This window comes from Ursus arctos, unplaced genomic scaffold (genome assembly GCF_023065955.2).
Source record: "Ursus arctos isolate Adak ecotype North America unplaced genomic scaffold, UrsArc2.0 scaffold_8, whole genome shotgun sequence".
In the NCBI taxonomy this organism is placed as follows: domain Eukaryota; kingdom Metazoa; phylum Chordata; class Mammalia; order Carnivora; family Ursidae; genus Ursus; species Ursus arctos.
The window spans coordinates 43,491,469-43,513,167 of NW_026623100.1; the positions used below are offsets into that span (position 1 = coordinate 43,491,469).

General features: G+C 39.7%; 1 protein-coding gene across 4 annotated transcripts in view; it reads left to right on the forward strand.

Moving 5' to 3' along the window:
- CTNNA2 (catenin alpha 2) overlaps positions 1-21,699 on the forward strand; it is a 953,020-nt gene that overhangs the window by 816,343 nt on the left and 114,978 nt on the right. For all 4 annotated transcript variants that reach the window (XM_044379734.1, XM_044379740.1, XM_026481889.2 and 1 more), the window contains 3 exons: positions 9,258-9,350; positions 9,936-10,092; positions 16,422-16,622. In XM_044379734.1, the coding sequence (XP_044235669.1) occupies positions 9,258-9,350; positions 9,936-10,092; positions 16,422-16,622 (451 nt within the window). The remainder of the gene's footprint in view (positions 1-9,257; positions 9,351-9,935; positions 10,093-16,421; positions 16,623-21,699) is intronic.

Genomic DNA, 21,699 nt, shown 5'->3' on the forward strand with positions numbered 1-21,699 from the left:
CTAAGTCAGGAGTTTGCAATCTTCTTCTGTAAAGGGCTAGATAGGAAATATTCATAGTCTGTGGGTGTGTGAACCCTGTTGCAGCTACTCCAGTCTGCCCTTATAGTGCAAAAGCAGTCACAGGCAACATGCAAGTGAATGGGCAAAGATGTGCTCCCATACTACTTTATTCACCAAAACAGGTGGCCAGAGAAAGGAAAGAAGAAATTTTAGATAAGATGACAGAGCTTAAAGAAAGCCCCTTGTCCTTACGTATTTCTCCAATAGCTTGCGTGGGGGGCCTGAAGTTTCTACAGTGTACATTTTTCCTTAAAATTCTTAAGGACTAGAACATCTTAATTGGGTTAAGGTCTTATAGTAGGAGGAATATATTAGAGAATATTACATTTTTTCTAGGAGAAGAAAATAACTACCTTTGTGGATAGTTACTTTGATTAATCAATTAGCGTCCTTTTTCTGGGTAAACTGCACTAAGGGAGTAGGACTCATTAGAGATAAATGCAGGTGGGGCCGAAGGTAGGAAAACAGGATAGGGAGGCTACCTGGGAATACAAGATCTTGTACAGGAAGCTGTAGGAGCCATAAGGATGAATAAAACACAACCATTCTCAAGAAGGTTGAAATTTAATTGAAGATGCATGATAACTATTTTTCTGTATATCTAATTGTGCAGGTATGTATTCATCTGTCTGCACACATCACAAATAGCAGCATGTGGTAAGTAGTCACTAGTGGTATAGGCGGTAAGCCTGAAGAGATTTAGAAGAGAGATCTATTCCTATTGGCCAGTGTGAATGCGAGGTCCTCAGGAACTTGTGCACCCTAAATTAAACCTTGGCCAGTTACTAACGATTTAATTGATGGAGGCAACTTCACTGCCCCCCACCCCCCGCAAAAAAACCCAGAGCCATAAAGTAGAGGAAATAGGGACTTCCCTCATATCAAGATGGAATTCTGTGCACAGGTGGCTGAAGTCACAGATTCAGTATTGGTTTAGATAGTTAGATCCCTCTGCACTCTGGTTATGGCCTTGATTCCACATGTCCACCTGTCATCTTGACTGATGACCAAACTACGCAGAGTAGATGCACTCATTTATTCATCTGCATCTTCTGTGAAAGTTCCTTGACTTCTGCTAAAAGCCAAGCACTGGATGCTTCCAGTGCAGCCTTCTCCACCACCAGATCTAGATCCTGGAGCTCCAGGCCCCCTGGTACACAGTGAGACATTCATCTCACATATATGAAGGTGAACGGATTCTATTCACTGAAAGTCAGTGAAAATTACGTTTATTACATGGGACTCTGAGAAACCAAATAATAGTGGACCATAATAATTCATTTCCTCAATGAAAGGTTGGAGAAAACAGAATCTCAGGAGGCCTTCAGTAATTAAAATGGCATTATATTCACTGCATGATTCTAGATAACATATTCTAAGTCTCTCCTATCCTTTTCACATAACCACACATTATTGATGAACAGGCATCAAGAAAGCATTAGGTGATATTTTATTGCATTATTTTAAGCCACAGAGGTTTTTATATATGAAGGGTATAGATTTATGCTGATGATTCAGCTATGAAGCAAGCACATCAATTTGTTCATGAATGTGAACTGGTGATTACCTCCATTAAAGTCAACAGGGCAGACTGATCACTTTAATTTGGGCAGAGGCATGCAAACAGCATTTGCTAGTGGCATATGTACCTAAGAACACAGGCAAAAGAGCTGTTCTGCATCCCTGAGGAGCCCTAGGAATGCAGATTTGTGTTCTGATAGGTTGTAAGTATAGGCCAGGGTGTGAAGCGCGGTGGGATCAGGAAGAAATTGCTGCCTAGCATCGTGTGGCAGGATTTTGTATAAATTTCATTAAGTATTAACTTCTCAATGCTGATTGGATGATAAACTGCAAAAGGGATGGCACAGAGAACGTGCACCCACTCCCAATTTCACATCCTAGAACTCAGGGCCCTCCTAGGTATGACTGGCCATAACAAGTTGAATGGTGCCCTGCTTTATACAGAGTGGAGGGAACTTGTGGGATTTAGTAAATTAAAAAATTGGAATTGAGTATCTGTGATCCCAGCTATGTGCTAGGTGTAGTGAAGACTTCTGTCCTGCAAGAATTCACAGTCTCGCTGGGGAAACGTGAAGTGACTTTTTAAGCAGTTCTGATTTACATTTGTACAGTGTAATTGGTTTCCAGAATGAAGGTTGGAAAGGCATTCAGATGATGTGGTTATGGCCGAGAAGGCAAGGAGAAACGGTGTCAGACTCTGGGATTTGATGCTAGTGACATTGGAGAATTAGCAATTCATTTGTTGCTGGGGGCTTTCGGCCAGCACTGTGGCCGTATGTAAGCAAGTGCTGTAACAGTTTCCCTGTCCCAGAAAGCCCACTTCTTTTTTTTTTTTTTTTAATGATTTTTTATTATATTATGTTAGTCACCATACAGTACATCCCCGGTTTCCGATCAGAAAGCCCACTTCTGACACAAGCAAACCTGGATGCCTAAAGATGTATGCTACTTTGTTTTTGATAATAGCAAATATTGGAATCTCCTTTAAATGTATGACAATAAGGAATTGGCTTATCAAATAATGAAGCAACAACACTCAGGGATCTTAATCATTAAAAAATGATTACATCTATATAGAGAATCTGGAAAATATTTGTGATATAATAGGCGGTGACAAAGATGCAAACTGAAATTGCATCTTTATAAAAATTATACATGATTGAAGGATAAATGATATGAACGATTATATAGAGCATGGACCGCCCTTTATTTTCTATCACTGCCTCTTTTGACTTCCTTTGAAGTAATATCCACAATATGAACTTTAAAAGTGCATGTTTAATGCTACCAAAATACAAGCTTCTCTAGGAAATATGAATCATACTTAACTAGTTCACCTCTGTGTCTTCAATGTATGGTACATATTAGGCACTCAATATTTGGTTGAATACATCAGGGATTGGATATTGTTATTAAAATATTTCTTTACTTTTATAGTGACTTTTCAATGAAACGCACACTATGAGAATAACATTTGTCAACTCCTTACTGAGTTCTAGGTTAAGTACTCTAGTCATGTTGCATTTCAACCTTTTCACCACTTTGTTCTTATTTTATAGTTCTATTTTATCGTCGAGGAAATTGAGGCTTTACAGAGGCAAAGTACCCTGCTCAGCTAGAGAGAGTAAGAGTCAAGATGTAAACCTCAGGCTACTGAACTCCATACCCAAGATCCTGACCATTTTGTGATTTTTGAAAATTAAAATATATAGAATAAATGAAGAGTTTCAGATGCTTTAGAGAAGTCGTTTAAAACAAGAGCATAAAAGTGTTTCTCAATTCCCTCTCCCCGCCCCCCTGCCGCCCCTCGCCCCAGCCAGTGTCTTCTTACTGCCCCCAGCTGCCAACCTCTGCTGAGCCATCCTTCCCCAATTAAATGATACCTCTTGTCTGTGTCCTGTAGCCTTCAGAACTTCAGTTACTAGCAGTCAGGTTGATAAATTCCTCTCAGTTTGAGGCAGCTGCATTTTAAAAGGATTCCATAATATCTCCGTGTGAGACACATGGCTACAAACACGTTCTGGGACATCCAGACCATTCAGGCTCTTCTCAAACCAAGTTGTGAAGGTGGCCATGAAGTCTACCCAAACGTCCATTTCCGTGGCAGGCCATCATCATCTTAAGGTCACATCCCTCTGTCTTAACGTCAGCCCCTCTGTTTTGCCTCTCAGAGATTTCAGGGAAGTGTATCATTTGGTCTCTTACTGAATTAAAAAATCCCATCTGTAACATAGGCATGTTCTGTAGACGTCTACAGATTCTACACAAGATAGGCACGTACGTATTCATGCCATTTATATGCTGCTCTTATCGGTGCAGACAACTGAGTAAATCGGCAGATGGAGACCGTAGCACACTTCATTGGCCTGATTGTTAGAACAGCAGTCGGTGTGGAATTTGTGCCGCCATCTCTTCTCTTTATGGTTTTATATGGCTAGGTGACTGTGGTGGCTAGACATTCCATAAATTTCCTTTTAATAGTAAATAAGTTCATTCTATTCTCAAGTTTATGATAATGATACACTATTAACACAAGAAACAAGTGCTTTATAAACCTCCAAACTGTTATCCTGCTTTACTTCAATAGTATGCTCTTCTTAAAACACCACTATGATACCTGAAGCTGTAAAAATTAATGAAATGATGAAGTGTTTGGGGGGTTGAATGCACTGAATATGTGCTGGTGTTTGGAATTGAACAGAATTGCGAATATTAAAAAATCTAATTTGATTACCAGAACAGAAGAAAATGTTCTTGTTTTTCTGATGCACCTTATATCACTTTGGAGTTAAATGCCTAAATACTTTATTAGCAGAGGTTTTTAATGTTTAATTAAAGCTCAGCCTTCCAGGCATTTTGGCTTTTCTTGTAAGTGTTCAAACAGGTCTATGGCATTTTTAAGACAGAGCTACTTTCAGTAGTGATGTCCACAAAAACCAAATTTCACGGCCAGGAGAGGCTGTTCATCTGGAGCTTTGAACTGTGTGGGTTTTGTTTTGTTTTGTTGTCTGGTGATTAAAAACATCTTGCATTTTAAATGATCACAGTATATTTTCGTGAGGGCTCCATGCATTTGTGATTTTGTCAGTTTTAACTCTGCCATCACGGTCTCTGGAATATCTGCAGTGTGGTGATTATTGAAAGGTTAGGGAATGGATGCCAATTGTACAGATTCAGTTCAAGGAGCAGGTTACTTTCTTCACAGACTCTGTATCCATTCTTGATGGCTTATTGTCTTTCGAATCTTGCTGGTGATCTTGTCCTTTGTTTCCCCTCTTTACACAGTATGCCTTCAGAAGAGCAAAACGTCATCATCTTTGAGCCTCCTGACAATTGTGTTAATCAGACCATCAGAAAAAAGGCATTGTAAGATGGATACCCTATCTCTCCATGATGTGTTGACTGACTCCCACCGGGGAGTACTGATTGTTCCTTTCCCAGGACTCCTAAAGCTCTTGCAGTTCGCTGCTAAGCTTCCTCCTTTTCCTCAAGATGACTGGTTTTGAGACACTGAGTGAGAGATAGAAGACTTGGCTCAGTCTTCCTAGCTTTTGCTTCCCCAAATCTATTGTTCTCAGAAGGTATAGAGGAGGATTTCCTTTCCTAAGAGATTGCTGGGAATTTAGTATGGTTAGTGAAACCAAGGAGCAATGCCACTTTTACTCTTGACCGAGTCTCTTTCAGAAATCCCAAATCAATCTAAGTAGCCTAACATCTAATCGTTACTGATATGCTTTATTGTTGTCTAAGCTTCCGGGATGGGAGATGACTCTTGTTGCCTCAGCTAAGTTGTAAACAAATCAAGAACAGAGAAAGCAGAGGCCACAGGCAGCCCATGAATGTTACCTGCTTGGTTGACTCAAACAGGTTTCAAAGTTTCATTAAATTTAATCATACTGGTCAACATCTTTTGGGTAGTGTTACTAGGCTGCAAATCAATTAATGATCTATTGTCCATTTTTTTACTCACATGAATCTTTTACAAATGTCTCATGATTCTAGTCCACCGACTTCTACCTGCCCCCCTACCTCCCTCATAGATCATCATGCTAAATTGGTTAAAAAACAAGGTGTACGGAGGGAATAATGTGACTTGAAAAATAGGACATTTTATTTTATCCAAGTTTCTAGTATCCTAGCATCAGAATTGTAAAATAAATCATAAAGTACTTACTATGTGCGGTAGTCTTGGAATGGTGCTGGAATATTAGTTGGCATTTCAAGCTACAATAATGATTGAGAACTGCCTCAAAGACCAAAACTTAGCATTTGATGCCAGAATTGTAGAAATCACAATATATTAAAACCATGTTCAGAGTCACCATGATGCAAAGGGGCCAGTGAGAAGCAGAAAGGCAAGCTTAAGGAAGATAGGAATTTGGATGGAGTCCATGGCAATTTTAAGATATGTAAACCTGACTGCCGTTGGAGATATTGAAATCCTGAGCGTCATGTTGGAAATATTTTCAGAGTGTTTCAGAATACAATACAAGGTAAATAAAATTCTGATTTTAAGTGGATTTAAACAGCAGGAGTACATTGCAGAGTGGAGGCTGCCAGACTTGAGGATCTATGGATCAGTAAATTAAAGAGAATGATTAAAGGGCTATCAGGAGTCGCCAGCTCTTAATTTTTTCTAGGTGTTATTAGCACTGTTTCCCCCTAATTAGATTCTACTGGGCAATGAGGTTCCCACATTAGATCTAAGCCATAATAGAGTTTATTTAAACAAAGAATGAAGACACATTTCAAAAGATACATGAAAAAAAGTTCATTATCACCATGCAGAAATTACTGGTTGGCATCACCTTCACTCAGGATCCGATCCCCTTTTTCTCAGCCCTCAGCCTCCCTTGTTGTCATATACAGAGCTCCATGCCAAAGTCTTGAGCTTAAGTCCAGGGCTGTGCAGAAGTATGACCTTACGTCTCGCACACCAAGCAAGGATGATAGAGAGCAAGCAAAACCATCTGAAATTCATAAAATGGAAAGCTGTCCAACAGCAGAAACAGGAAGAATTTAATTGAAGATTAAAAGAACTATAAATTAAATACATATATCTTTCTAGAAAATTGACCCGCATCCTGACTCTTTTCATGCCACTGTGAACAGGAACACTACATTCTGGACTCAGACAATGGACCAAAACATAGGAATCATTGTTTAGTACCAGAGTGTAAATATCTGCTGGAAGGTAATACAAACTTTGTTTAGCCGGATTAAAGGGGTAGCTCAGCTAAATCTTTGAGAGTATCTTTATGATGTATTCCACATAATATATGTAATAAAAAAGCTATTAAAAGCTCTTCTTTAAAGGGGATCCCTCCTACATTGTTGGTGGGAATGCAAGTTGGTACAGCCACTCTGGGAAAACAGTGTGGAGGTCCCTTAAAAAGTTAAAAATTGAGCTACCCTATGACCCAGCCATTGCACTACTGGGTGTTTACTCCAAAGATACAGACGTAGTGAAGAGAAGGGCCATATGCACCCCAATGTTCATAGCAGCATTGTCCACAATAGCTAAATCGTGGAAGGAGCCGAGATGCCCTTCAACAGATGACTGGGTTAAGACGTTGTGGTCCATATATACAATGGAATATTACTCGGCTATCAGAAAGAACGAATTCTCAACATTTGCTGCAACATGGACAGCACTGGAGGAGATAATGCTAAGTGAAATAAGTCAAGCAGAGAAAGACAAATATTATATGATTTCTCTCATCTATGGAACATAAGAACTAGGAAGATCAGTAGGGGAAGAAAGGGACAAAGAAAGGGGGGGTAATCAGAAGGGGGAATGAAACATGAGAGACTCTGGACTCTGAGAAACAAACTGAGGGCCTCAGAGGGGAGGGGGGTGGGGGAATGGGATAGGCTGGTCATGGGTAGTATGGAGGGCACATATTGCATGGTGCACTGGGTGTTATACGCAACTAATGAATCATCGAACTTTATATCGGAAACCGGGGATATACTGTATGGTGACTAACATAATATAATAAAAAAAAACCTCTTCTTTAATTCAATACACACATATTGAGCACCAATTCTATATCACATATTTAATGTGGCTCTTGGAATATAAAATGCACCTGGATACAAATAGAGCAAAGACTAATAAAAATGTGATGTGGAGACAATAGAACAAGAAAGCGAGAACCGGCGTTATTCTTGCTCTGCCTCCAAGAAGCCTCATGCCTCTGGGCATTTAGTATCCTATAAATGGGTACAGCAAGGAAAATTTGTCTTTAAACATAGACTTAATTTTCACCATTTTACTTAGTTTTCAAAATATCTGAAGAATAAGAAGTAAACTATAAAATGTAAGGAATTGATAATGTTTGGAATTCTACCTGTGGTTTCTCGTAGTACATATTCTCACTACAACAGACTTCAAGTGTTCTTCCTTAAAAGCTTCAAAATGGGAATCTTAACACTAATGATTTATTAAAATAATCTTTGAAAGTATTCCTAGTATCACCATCTATCATCTTCTTTTGCTGATAAGAAAACAGTCCTCCAGAAGTGAAGTGACGATATCACTAGCTAGTGGTTAAGTCTCCTGACCTCCAGTTCTGTGTTCTCCACACTGTCTGACAAAGCTTTCTTTTGCATTTGAAACTACCCGCATGTGTAGTGCATTTTGATCTCCCAGAGCATTAAGGCATGGTAGGGAGGCAGCCCGGTTTTAGAGAGCCGAGGTGGCAGGATACAAAAGGGCAGGTGGCCACAAGGCTCAGGGGACTCTTGCTCTGCTAATCACTTGTTCTACTTGCCCTACTTGCCCTACTGCTCCTAGCCCTGGTGGCCCTTCTCTTCTCCTTTGCCCTTTCTAATCCCCATCCTCTTGTCCTCTTGGCACTAGCCTGATGGGACTGATCAGTGTTTTGATGGTGGCTTGTGTGCTGTTGACCTTGGCCAATCAATCTGACCTTGTATTACCAGCTCTCCCTCCTTGAAGAGGAGGAATGACACAAATTGAAATGTCCGACCAGGGAGCTTGAATTCAGTGCAGCTGTTTTGGCTTGTATAGTGTTTTTAAAAATCAAAATTGAATGCCTTTATATTAGACCCACATAGTCCAATTTGTTGTACACTCTGTCATTGCCTCCTGGATTAAATTGGCCTTTTCTATGGGTTTCTCAGAACTGCTTGGCCCCTGAAAGGCCTTGAGTGGGCTACTGGTGGACTAGCATTTTCCTGACAGACTCCGACAGGCAGATAACAGTTCCTTTGGGGAGAACTCTCTCATTTTCAGTTTCCTGTGAGTCTCTTTTAAATCCAAAGTGCACTGTAGTGTCTCCCTCATTGGTCAGAGTTTAGCACTCATGTGGCCAAAATCATAGTGTTCCACACTCCATGGGGAGTGTCAGAGGGCTCAAGTGAGAGTGTAGGTCATGAGAGCAGTCCATAGGGGAAAATGAATCAAAGCAACCCAGTTAAAATGCATTATTGTGTGTGCTTGAAGCAATGATTTGCTATTAGCACTCTGCTTTTCTGGCATACATGTCTAATGTAACATAAGAACTAGTAATATTTGGTAAATCACTGATAGGTGCCTTTATTCGTGACAGGATTCCCCTGGAATCAGGACTCCAGAGAAGGTGCAAGGTCATGCAACAGTTTACTTCCCCTTTGCCCCAACATGACTTTCACTCCAATCCTCTTCCATCCAGGTTGCCAACTTGGCCTGTTCCATTTCCAACAATGAGGAAGGGGTAAAATTAGTCCGGATGGCAGCCACCCAGATTGACAGCCTGTGTCCCCAGGTAAGCCTCATTCACTTTGTTTCAAAAGCCCATCGGTGGCCTAACACTCAGGGTCCTGTCCAGTCAGGCATTCCTGTCTCTCCCTGCCTTGCCGTGCCATCATTCCTGGGCTGTTTCAAGGTCTGTCTTTCTCAAAAATAAATTCTAACTTCCACAGTCTTTGAAATTACTGTGGTAATTATTATGTTTTCCACTCCTATTGACTTTGTTCTGTTTGTTTGGGGCTGTTATTTAAATGCTCCGTATCTATTTACCTTGTCTCAACTAAATTCTAACCTTGTGCATGTAGGACAGGAGTTAGCTTTCTACTACATCTGTGCTAAGTAAATACAGCTTGTCCAAGAACCACTTTTTGAAACTTGAGTCTGATGACTATATCTTAAAACACACACACACACACCAAACAAAAACTAATGGGAGTGATAATGTACTTTATCTTTCATGTTTTTAATTGTCTTTTGAACACTGAGAACCCACTTACCTGTAGAAGCTACAGGGTCCAGGGTTTCAATGTGGCCTTTGACCATCTTGTTTCTTTTTTGAATAGTGTAGTCAGTATGTTTCTGGATTGTTTCTAACAAATAGGTCATCAATGCTGCTCTTACACTGGCTGCCCGACCACAGAGCAAAGTTGCTCAGGACAACATGGATGTCTTCAAAGACCAGTGGGAGAAGCAGGTCCGAGTGCTGACAGAGGCCGTGGATGACATCACCTCAGTGGATGACTTCCTTTCTGTCTCAGGTAATCACAAATAGGCCCCTTCCAAGGCAGCTGGAGGAGAAGAACAGGATAGGAGTATCTTACAAAGGTCATGGGTCTCTGTTTCGAGTGCTCTTCTTGGCCCTTTGAGCTTTCACTCATCTCTGCAAATGTGATTGGAACACCCTCTTGGAAATTCTTCTTTTGTGTGCACATTATTTCAAAACACTGAGTCAAAGCATTTGAGGGGAAAACACAACTTTCTGATAAAGAGATCAGAAACCCGAAAAGAGTATTTAAGGAGACATGCATTCCTTTTTAGGTCCTAGAATTTTTAAAGCACGTTGGCCTTGCATACATCTGGATTACTCATCTTAGAGAAGGGTATGGTATATGAGATTGGTTAATCCTTGTGGTTTATATTTAAAAATCAGAAAAGGAATCAGCTAGCCCAATTTGGCCATGTTTAAGGGGGTCACTTCTTCCAATCAATGAAGTCCCGCAGGTTTGCGATAAGGCAGGTAGAAATACTAGTCACCGAATGTACCCATTAGGAGATGCTTGGGAGCCATGGAGGTTTTGAATACTTACCTATAAGGATGTGTAAGGAAGTGAGAGAAAGCAAATAGAACCAGTCATCACTTGAAATTGTAACTTTTTTCTTTGTAGATGAAGCCAGACTGAAGGATGTTAGTATATTTGAATAACCATGTAGTCGATTTGACCTTTAATGGTACTCATCAATGCTGTTTCAAAATTGGGCTACCAGCCAGCAAATGGGCCTTTTTCCAAACACATTTGTCCAAACACATTTGGCACAGTTCACCTAGAAGAGTCTCTGTGGGAGGAATGGAAGAGGAGGTTGCTGAAAACATCAGCCTCCTTTGTGAGGCATCAAAATAATCAAGTGACCCTTGAAAATTCATATTGACCAAATGTTGACTCTACCCACAGGTAGACCTAACCTTGACCAGGGCCTGTCTGTCGTTGGCCACCTGAGGCTGGAGACAGAAGAGGTCTCAGCTGTGCTGATGGGATCTGGGAAAAAGGGGCTTCTGGCTGCGATAATTTAGATGGAATTTCTGGGGGAGTCTTATCACATTTGGAGATTTTTGTCTAGGTGCAGTCTTTGCTTTTCTGGAAGAAACAGACAATGGGTTCCTACTGGTGGCTTGTGTTTGAATCTTGTCTGAGAGAAGCAGAGTCAAATCTGTAGGTCTGATGGGTCAGCAAAAACCCAACTTTGAAACCATGGAAAGCAAGAGTAGGCAGAAGGGAAAAAAAACAAGTGAACATGTGTTCAGTGTCTGTAATTTACCTGAGTCTGTGCTGTTTGCTTTAATTCTCACCAAAATTCTGTAAGATGGGTATTAGTATTCCAAGTCTTCCTTTGAGTAAACTAAGTCACTGAGGGGTAGGTAACTGGGCAGAGACTGTATGAAAATCCAGACAATCCTCTTTTTCAGAAGCTCTGTAGTTCTCAGTAAGTCAAGATAGCAGGAAATTTCGTATGGCCAGTCCAGCTTTCATTGCAGTTCTCCTCTCCCCACTTCTGGTACCTTCATTCCACTCTCTCATTCCTTTCAGAAACCTTTCTTGTTTTTCGTTCCCAGGGTGCTATGTTTCAGTGACTTCCCAAAGCAGCTATTCATTTAAATATACCCGTATCTGGGGGCTAGCTGATAAAAAATGCAATATGTTGCCATTTCTGAGATTGGCTTTGGTGATGGCTGAGTCCTAACCATGTAAAAGATATCTGAAAAATACATCTTTTGTACAATGCTTAGAAATTGTTGAGATAGGCATGTTGGGGATTTGGGTGCTGTGGAATAAACAGGTGGCCACCTCAGGCTTGTATCTAGTCAGTCTTTGCCAGGATGACTCTAGTAGCCCCCAGACAGGGCAGGGGCTCTCCCTCACCAGCCTCAGATCTCACAGCAATCCTCATAGCCCCTGGAAATGTGCTTCTGTATCCCCTTTTGCCTGCAAATGAGTAGAAAATATGCGTGGACTACCTTTTTCAAAGAGGAATCGTTTCAGAACTTAAAAACTTCCCAAATTCTCCTTCTCTTTAAATACATGTAAAAATTTTTCTGAAGGTAGGGAAAAGCAAGGTGAGGAGGTCTTATCTCAGACTGTTTCAATTCTGCAAAGCTTTTTCTTAATTTTCTTCCCCCAGCCCTGCCTCTTCGCCACCTTTCTCCCTGCCATTCCTTTGTGCATCTCATTATTACCAGCAACAAGAAAAGGCTTCTGATAACACTGTGCAGTCCAACCCCAGTGGTACAAGTGCCGCGGCCTGCCATGACAGGAAAATGAGCAGGCGCTGTCAGGGAGCCAGCTTTGGCAGAGCCTGCTGGAGCATGCCTTTGGAGTTGACAATTGGAGGTGGCAGGTACCTTTCCACAGCCGGGCTTGACAAATAATGACACAGCCTACTCTGTCCTGCTGGTAGGCTATGGATACAGCCCAATTGTTGGGGAAACTACTTCTCCTCTCCACTCAGAGCTGAATCCAAAACATTTGCATCAGTAAATTTCAAGCTTGGCCCAGGAGATCTTTTGGAATGGCATTAATGACATTTTATGTATCAGTTTCTTCTTAAGGGAATATCTGTTCTGGCAGGAAACTCTATTTAAAAAAAACAAAAAGTTTTTTTTTTTCTTTTTTTAAAGACTACAGTTTTGTTTTGTTCATACTACCTGAAGCTGTGTACCTGAGTGCTTAATTTGTCCATATGAAATGCAACAAGTTTGAGGAGCAATGATGTTAGCTATTAACATTACAGGAGCAAAACCAATTTTCAGATGTGGCCTGGGCTCGTAAAAAAGTGAAATAGCTGTGTTAGAACACTTAAGTTTTTCCCACTGGGTAAAAACTACAATTTTTAATAGTGTTTTAAAATGAGTGTCTTAGCATTAACTATGTGGCAGTTTAATTCTTGGGTTTGGCTCACATAATAGCAGGCATCTAAGATCTGAAGAAGAGATTAACGCAATCCTGTAATGTCCAAGTATCTTGTATTTGCCTGTTCTTATTTTTCTTTTGGCTCCAGGGTCTTGAGTTTGTGTGAATTTGTAAAAGGAAACAGTGAACTTTGGTTTTGGATTTAGAATCTATACCTTGGAGGCTTATAATATTTTGGTAATCAGTGATTTTTTGTAACAAAATTACATCTTTTCTGAAATAGTAAGTTTGCAAAAATTCAAGCAAGTTTATTGCAAAGTAGATTGCAGTCAAGTACTTTATGATATGTTTAAAAACCATACTTCCTATCCAGGTGTAACATCCAAAGAACCTGAGGGGTTTTTCCCAGCCATGGAGCCCTCTCTGGAATACCTACACTTTTTATTATTACTTTTTCTACTGTATTCTTTTCTAGTTGGGACAGCATTCCTGTGTTTACTTCTTGAGTTCTTTCTCTTGAAAATACCTTAGGATAAAAATACATAATGGTCTCCTTTCAAAGGACATATGTATTCAGTGCTTTTTCTTTGATTACCTGCTGTGTGTAAGGCACTGTCAGGAATGCAAATATGAATGAAGTATGCAGTCCGCCTTCAAATAATTCACTGTCTCTCTTGATAGATCCTAGACCGGTCTGCTTCCAGACTTGTGGGCCCCAGACCTGAGGGTGGAGGAGGAGGAAAGGAGGGGAGAAGTTATTACAAGGGGTTTGGGACTCCATATATACACTGTGTAGGATCTCTTGGTCAATTGTCTATATGAACAGGTCCTATTCTTTCTCAAATACATTGTTCGTACTGAGCTTAATAAAATGCAAATCTATTTTGAAACATTCCAAATCCTAGCTTTTACATGTACACCATGTGCCGATAAAACTACTATCAGGAGGGAATTGTGATTCATTTTTCCATAAAAGGGTTTCCCCTAGATAGAAAATGCTGGGAAATGCTGAGTAAACTATCTTAGCATTAAAAAAAAAAAAAAAAGCTGATTAAGAAAAATTAGTCAATAAATTATAAAATTTACATTTTATTCATACAGCATGATTAACTAAACTAACCGTTGAAAATATTAGTTGATGATTTGACTAATTAAAAGCAATGCTTTTGGTATCTTGGATTTCCAGCTTCTGCTAGCCTCCTTCAAATATGTATCGTTTAGATCTATTAAAGCGTATTTTTTTTCTGGTGTCCTAATTAAATTAGTTGTACATTTCTAGTTTGGGAAATAGGTTTTAAAGAAAAAAAAATATCATTTCATTTTAAGATATTAGGTTATGAGTGGGCTTCTTAGAATTAAAAATTTTGTAATCAACTCCAGAGAGATTATTAGAGTCTAATATAATTAACACATTCCATCTCTGTTCTGCTTTCAGAATAGAGATAAAATCTAAAGTTCAATCTAAACTACGTATGGAAAAGCAGTAGTGTTACTGTTCTTCTGTTGTTTCAGTCAAAGAAAATAGCAGATGGACGCTTGTTTTTGACATGCAGCCCCTGCCAGTTGCTTACTTTTGGGGGCAAGGGTACATTTGAATAGTCTGGAGAGATCTAGCAGGGTGCTAAGCTGGGCAGTAAGAGAGGCCTTTTAAAATCAAACTTTTGTATTTGAAACTCTGTACCAAGTTTCATTTGAGTAGACTTCTTTCTCAGGTGTCCTTTTAAGTGAGTTTGCATGACACAAACCAGGATCTTAGAAAGTTAACCAAACTGAAAACTTCTTAAAATCTGTATTTTCACAGTTGTTTCTCTTTTACTCAGGAAAGTGTCAGCATTCAGGAAGTACTACTTTTTGTGAGTTTAAAAAATATTAAAATGTCTTTTTTCTATTTTAATTTCTATTTGAAATTCAAGAACTAGAGAATGTAAAAATCAGAAATTCGTAATGGTTTGAATGAGGAAATCCTATTGTATGAGGTCAAAACAGAGGTTCCATTATGAAAAGTAAGTTATACTTCGCAAGTTTCTGCCTAGGGTTCTGAAGGAACAGATATTCCTTCTGAGTGACAGGCTTAATGAAAGGAGAGATCCCTGGGGGAGACTGGTGTTGGCCCAGTACCTTCCCCTCTTTCCCTATTTAGGGATTTTTAATTCAGAGTTAGCGTGAGAAAATTCTCAAGGAGGTAATAATTAATTTTAATCCTTTATTAACTATTTATTGAATTTGGCAGTTGTAATTTTTTAGAAGTTACCAGATTACTTATGATTATTTCTCACTTGTTCTCTTTATTTATAGTGAGTGTGTGTGTGTGTGTGTGTGTGTATGTGTGTGTATTTTTGGCTTAAGTTCTTTTCTGTCCACACAGCACTAAACTTTTTCAACATTTCCTTAGAATTCTGTTTCTAAAGACTGTTCAAGGGACATAATTACAGACCTCACTTTGGGAATAAGAAATACAAAATTGCATACGTGCAAGACCATAAGGGACCAAATCACGTGTTTTCTCTATGCTACTAGAGAGTGAAACTCCCCGGCCTGCCTACCTGGATTCTACTTTGGGCAATGAGGGAGAGTGATCACTGACCTTGACTCTAATCTGAGGGAACCAGCCACAAGATTGGATTATATTTTAACTATGGAGAATACTGTTATCCTCTTCATCTGGTCAGTTTTCCTATTGTATATACCTGGTGCATAACATGACATTAAAAAACTGTTTAGGTGGTATTGGTCATTTTAGAGTTTCCCTTAAATGTCTCCTTAATAAAAACATGATCAAACAAACATGCACCCTGAGCTTGATTCTGGTCGTGTTTGGAAATGTTTCTGCCTGATAGGTTGGCTTCAAGTTCCCTGCCACACCACTCTTTCTTTTTTTTTTTTTTTTTAAGATTTATTTACTTATTTAAGAGAGAAAGAGTGAGAATGCAAGTGTGAGTGAGAGCAGGGGGAGGGGGTGAGGAGGAGGGGCTGAGTAGGGAGCCTGACACAGAGCTGGATCGCAGGACCCCGAGATCATGACCTGAGCTGAAACCAAGAGTCAGATGCTTAACTGACTGAGCCACCAAGGCGCTCCTGCCACAACCACTCTTAAAATGCAATAAATCTCAAATATTGAAAGGGATGCTCAAAGTATGGTGTTGAAAGCATGGTCCCCAAACCCACAGCATTTGCATCACCTGAAATGCAGTTTCTTGGGCTCACCCCAGACCTGCTGAGTCAGAAACTCCCGTAGGAGTGACACCTTGGCATTCTGTATGATGCTGTGAGCCCTGTGGCTGGTGCTCAAGTTTGAGAGCTGCTATTGTAATTATGAACTCTCTCCTTTAAATGTTATTTCAGTGTTACAAGGTATGTATTGAGATGTCCGAGGCGATGGCTCATGAAGTTGATGAATCTCTCTTAGGTTGCTTATTAAATGTGTGAGTGGTATAAAAAGATATGTGTATGTGTTTTCTCCTCAGAGAATCACATCTTGGAGGATGTGAATAAGTGTGTGATAGCCCTCCAAGAAGGGGACGTGGACACCTTGGACCGGACTGCAGGAGCCATCAGGGGCCGGGCAGCTCGAGTGATACACATCATTAATGCTGAGATGGAGAACTATGAAGCTGGTGTTTATACTGAGAAGGTTCTGGAAGCTACAAAATTGCTGTCTGAGACAGGTAAATATGGATATTAGATTCAACCAAAATGTCAATGCCATGATTAATTTCCATATTTGAATTAATCTTTTTCATTGTCTTTTATAGGCCTCTGTGCTTCTAAGTTACATCTGATCCCAACAGGGATACTCTTGGTTTCTTGAGTTTGAATTTGAATAACTTTAAAAATAACAACTTTATTGCTTTGCATGTATATATTACTTTATAGTTTTCACCTATAATCTCCCTTGATTCTCACAAGGGCCTTATGAAGTAGGCAGCTTTTTATTATCTCCAACTATGTGTGTGAAAGTGGAGGTTTAAATGACTCAAGAGACTGGAAAAAGGTCACAAGTCTAGAAAACAGTGGAGATGTGATGGGGACTTGGAATCTTGAACTTGAAACCATTTCTCCGTCTATTTCTTGAGAAGATAGGACCTTGAGGAAGGATAAAGTGTAAAGGCTCTACATAGTATCTGGAGATGAAATGCACACAGAAAGGGGATGGTAGCTGCAACAAAGGGTCAGAGTTTGAATATGTGCCTTGCCCCTCTAGGAAAGCCTTCCGTGCCCTCTTCTAGAGCATATGCTGCCCACTAGGGGATCACTGCTGCGGTAAGACTCGGTTACTCATGGGAGTCTGTCCTAGCTCTCTGGTGCATTGGGATGGAGAAAAAAGGCTTACTTTGAGTTAGCAGAAAACCCATCCCTTTGAATAGTTGTGTCAAAGACTGATTTATAGTAATGTTTGCTCTTGACTAGCGTCACTGGGCTTCAGACCCTTTCTCAACTCCCTAATATTGTGTGCGTGTGTGGGGGGAGCAGTGTTTAGAAATTTCAGGGAAGGAGGGAACACAAAGGGATAGAAAAAGAGAATTTAAGCTTATTTTGGACAGGGTTGTGAATAGGTAATGAACTGAGTCCTATGTAGGCACACAAAGACCTCTCTTCAATCTTCAGTAGGGGCCTTTCCTGGTCTGAAGATGGATGGTGGAAGCTATTAGGATTTAAAAAAAAAAAAAATGTGTTTCTGAAAGGTCAGATAAAGCAGTGTTCCAAGTTCTATGTGATACAACATATTAGTTGAAACAAGTTTCCTTCTACAGGGAAAAGGTTATTTACAAAGTCTTCTGTAGATGTTTGTTAGTCTGAAATAGCAAGGAAAGACAGCAATAGACATGGACCTTGGTTGTTCTCTTTGAAATATAAGCAGAAAGGAAATAGGGTAACATCACATCACAAAGAGCACACCCAGGCATTGTTGCTCTTGCGAATCATCACAGACTGAGAGTTAGAAATAATCACAATAATGATAATAAGATATATCTGCATTTAACTAGTTGAAATTTAGCACGGTTTTCTTTCAAATAGGCTTGTCCTTTGCATTCAATAAAGCAGCACAAAGCAAGCCCTACAGTTTCTTCCATCATTTGGAAGAATTAGAAACAGACATTTTACTCTCCAATATATTTTCTTCACCTTTTAGAGGACCCTTTCACATTTCTGTGGCTTTCATTTTCTGGCCCGATAACTGTATTCTGTTACAATGTCTCCACTTTACATGGTGTATTGGCCACATAGCAGCACTCGCTTGGGTCTGACACTGGGGAAAGAGTAGCAGAGAAGGGTGGAAGGCATGAAGACAGGGCTCTTAGGGCATGCCTGCTCATGACTGGGTGGAATGCTCATTGTGACAGATGAAAGACACAGAGCATATTGCCAATTTACATGTGACTTTGTGCACACCAAGAACTCAGGCATTGTTCAAGAGACATTCTGGAGTTGTTTTCATATTGTATTTTGGACTGCTTTAATGAACAAAAGGTACAATGCCCATTAGGTCAAAATCTGCTTAAAGGCAAGGGCAGCATGCTTAGTTGATTGAACTATTTTTACCTAATTTTCACTCAACTCTTGAAGTGTAAATAATTTTCTGGTTGCTTCTTTGTTTTTTTTTTTTTAAACAACAAAATCAATGAAATATGAAACAGAGCAACCCATCCAGGATTTTTTTTGCTCATCAAAATTTTGCTCTTATTTGTTCACTGTTAGAGCTTTCCTTGCAGTGACTGAATACTCTGGGGACTTAGGTAAAGATACCTCCGTGATTCTGATGCTCACATATGTTTCTTAATTGAACGGAGAAGATGCGCAAGGCTCTTTATATTTTTCGAGAACTATTGATGATAACGGGGAAAGTCATCAGGTAGAAGAGATTGAAATAGTTTCTACACAACTGTAATTGAAAATACAGGAATATGTGTCAAGGAAAAGTAGATGTTGATGGGCTCAGAACTAGACTATACAATTTATATTCATTCTTTTGCTTCTTTTCTCAGTTTTCTCTTTCCTAAACAGAAACCATATTGCTTCTTATGAGTAGCTAGAGATGTTGTCAAAGAAATTAATGCAAAAGCTTGAGCTGTTAACTCACTCGTGCTAATGAGAATTGTTAGGACTATTGTAGACCCTTGGAGTTGGAGGATGACAGTAGGAGCAGTTCTGCAATTATAGTTGTGCAGTTTTGTTGAATTAGTCTTTTTGTCACTGTCTGGCTGTGCTATGGAGACCTATGTCCTCAAAATAAAAATTGTTATGCCTATCATTAATACCCAGATTTCTACCTTTGGGCTACTGCTTTGTCTCTGATTTTTTTTTTTTAAATGAGAGACACATTGAGTTGTTGTTGTTGTTGTTGTTGTTGTTCTTCTTCTTCTTCTTCTTCTTTATATATATGAGCTTATCAAACTTTGTTCTGAGAATACATTTTATTTTGGGAGTAGAACACAGGGGTAGTGGGCAAGGAGGAAGAGCTGTCAATAGGAAGGGTGAAGAAAAAGAAGAAGAGTCCAGAATCCAGAAGACAAAATGTCATGTTTTCTTCTGCCTACCACCACCTAGGATTCTATCCAGTTTCATGCCTGAGTTGATACCTCCAAGACCTTAAAGTAGAAGTTATCAGTCTCTGTACCACTGACATTTTAGTCGAGGTAATTATTTCTTGAGGGAGGGAAACTGTCCTATGCATTATTGGATACCTAGCACCCCTGGACTCTACCCATTAGGTGCTTAGAGGACCTCTTTTCTTTCTCCATTCCTAGTTATCTTCATCAAAAGTATCTCTAGACATTGCCAGATGTGCTTGAAGGGTGGGCAAAATAACTTCCATTGAGGATAGCTGCTCTAAGGAGAAGAAATATCCCCAAATAGTGACAAATTTAAACAAGGTAAAATGGAGCTTATGTACTGTGACCATAGGATAAAAGAAGTGAAGAGGGTGGGGTAAGAGAAAAACTAAGAGGCAGCCCATGGAATGGGAGAATATATTTGCAAATGATACTAAAGATAAAAGACTGGTATCCAAGATCTACAAAGAACTTCTCAAACTCAATACGCGAGAAACAAATAAATCAGAAAATGGGCAGAAGATATGAACAGACACTTTTCCAATGATGACATGCCAATGGCTAACAGACACATGAAAAAATGTTCAAAATCATTAGCCATCAGGGAAATTCAAATCAAAACCACACTAAGATACCACCTTACGCCAGTTAGAATGGCAAAAATTGACAAGGCAAGAAACAACAATTGTTGGAGAGGATATGGAGAAAGGGGATCCCTCCTACATTGTTGGTGGGAATGCAAGTTGGTACAGCCACTCTGGAAAACAGTGTGGTGGTCCCTTAAAAAGTTAAAAATTGAGCTACCCTATGACCCAGCCATTGCACTACTGGGTATTTACCCCAAAGATAGAGACGTAGTGAAGAGAAGGGCCATATGCACCCCAATGTTCATAGCAGCTCTGTCCACAATAGCTAAATCGTGGAAGGAGCCAAGATGCCCTTCAACAGATGACTGGATTAAGAAATTGTGGTCCATATATACAATGGAATATTACTCAGCTATCGAACGATTTCTCAACATTTGCTGCAACATGGACGGCCCTGGAGGAGATAATGCTAAGTGAAATAAGTCAAGCAGAGAAAGATAATTATCATATGGTTTCTCTCATCTATGGAACATGAGAACTAGGAAGATCGGCAGGAGAAGAAAGGGATAAAGAAAGGGGGGTAATCAGAAGGGGAAATGAAGCATGAGAGACTATGGACTCTGAGAAGCAAACTGAGGGCTTCAGAGGGGAGGGAGGTGGGGGAATGGGATAGGCTGGTGATGGGTAGTAAGGAGGGCACGTGTTGCATGGTGCACTGGGTGTTATACGCAACTAATGAATCATCGAACTTTACATCAAAAACCAGGGATGTACTGTATGGTGACTAACATAATAATAATAAAAAAAAGCAACTTACAGAGAGACCACTGTGAGGTGGTTGAACAAGTTTGATCACATGGCTTAATGCTGAGGAGCAGGACAGAATAAAAGAAACAGCCTAGAAACCAAATTAAAATGTATAGAAAAAGTTTAAGTTCTAAGTGTAGACCTCTCTTGGAATATTCTATCGAAATTATTGTTATAAAGATAACATTAAAGGAGCAAATATATTTTTTAAAAAAGAATTACATGTATATTACAAAGAAGAATCTAAAAAAGGGCTGAACATTCCAAGTCTTGACTAGACCAGACTTTGCTGCTGAAGGGGTTTGCAAACACAGGCCAGCCCCCATTTAGACATGGAAATGTTGCCAGGGAGGGCCTCTGCAGAAGGACTCCCATTTTACCACCTGGCTGCCTTCTCTGAGTGGCTAGAAATTGAAAGGGATCCAAAGAGTGACATAACAGTCTGTAGCTGACTTTCCATGAATTACTTTACTTTGTCAGTAAAGACAGTGTTTTGTTGAAGAGTGCTTTTTGTTTTTTTATGAATGCTGAATTAAATTTGAGAAAATGGTTTTGTGGATTATTAGTATGCTAAAACTCTAGGGCAACATTATATAAAAATTTACCTTTTTTTTTTTTTTTTAAATAAAACTATCTAGGGTAATGAAAACACAAACCTGGTCTACATCAGACCCATTAAATACTTACATAGCATATTTGATAGGCTCTTCAAGAAAACCTGAATTATAACAAATTACCAACAACTTGGTAGTAAGCACATGCGTGGTTGACCAGACCCATCTTCAGAGATCTCGTTT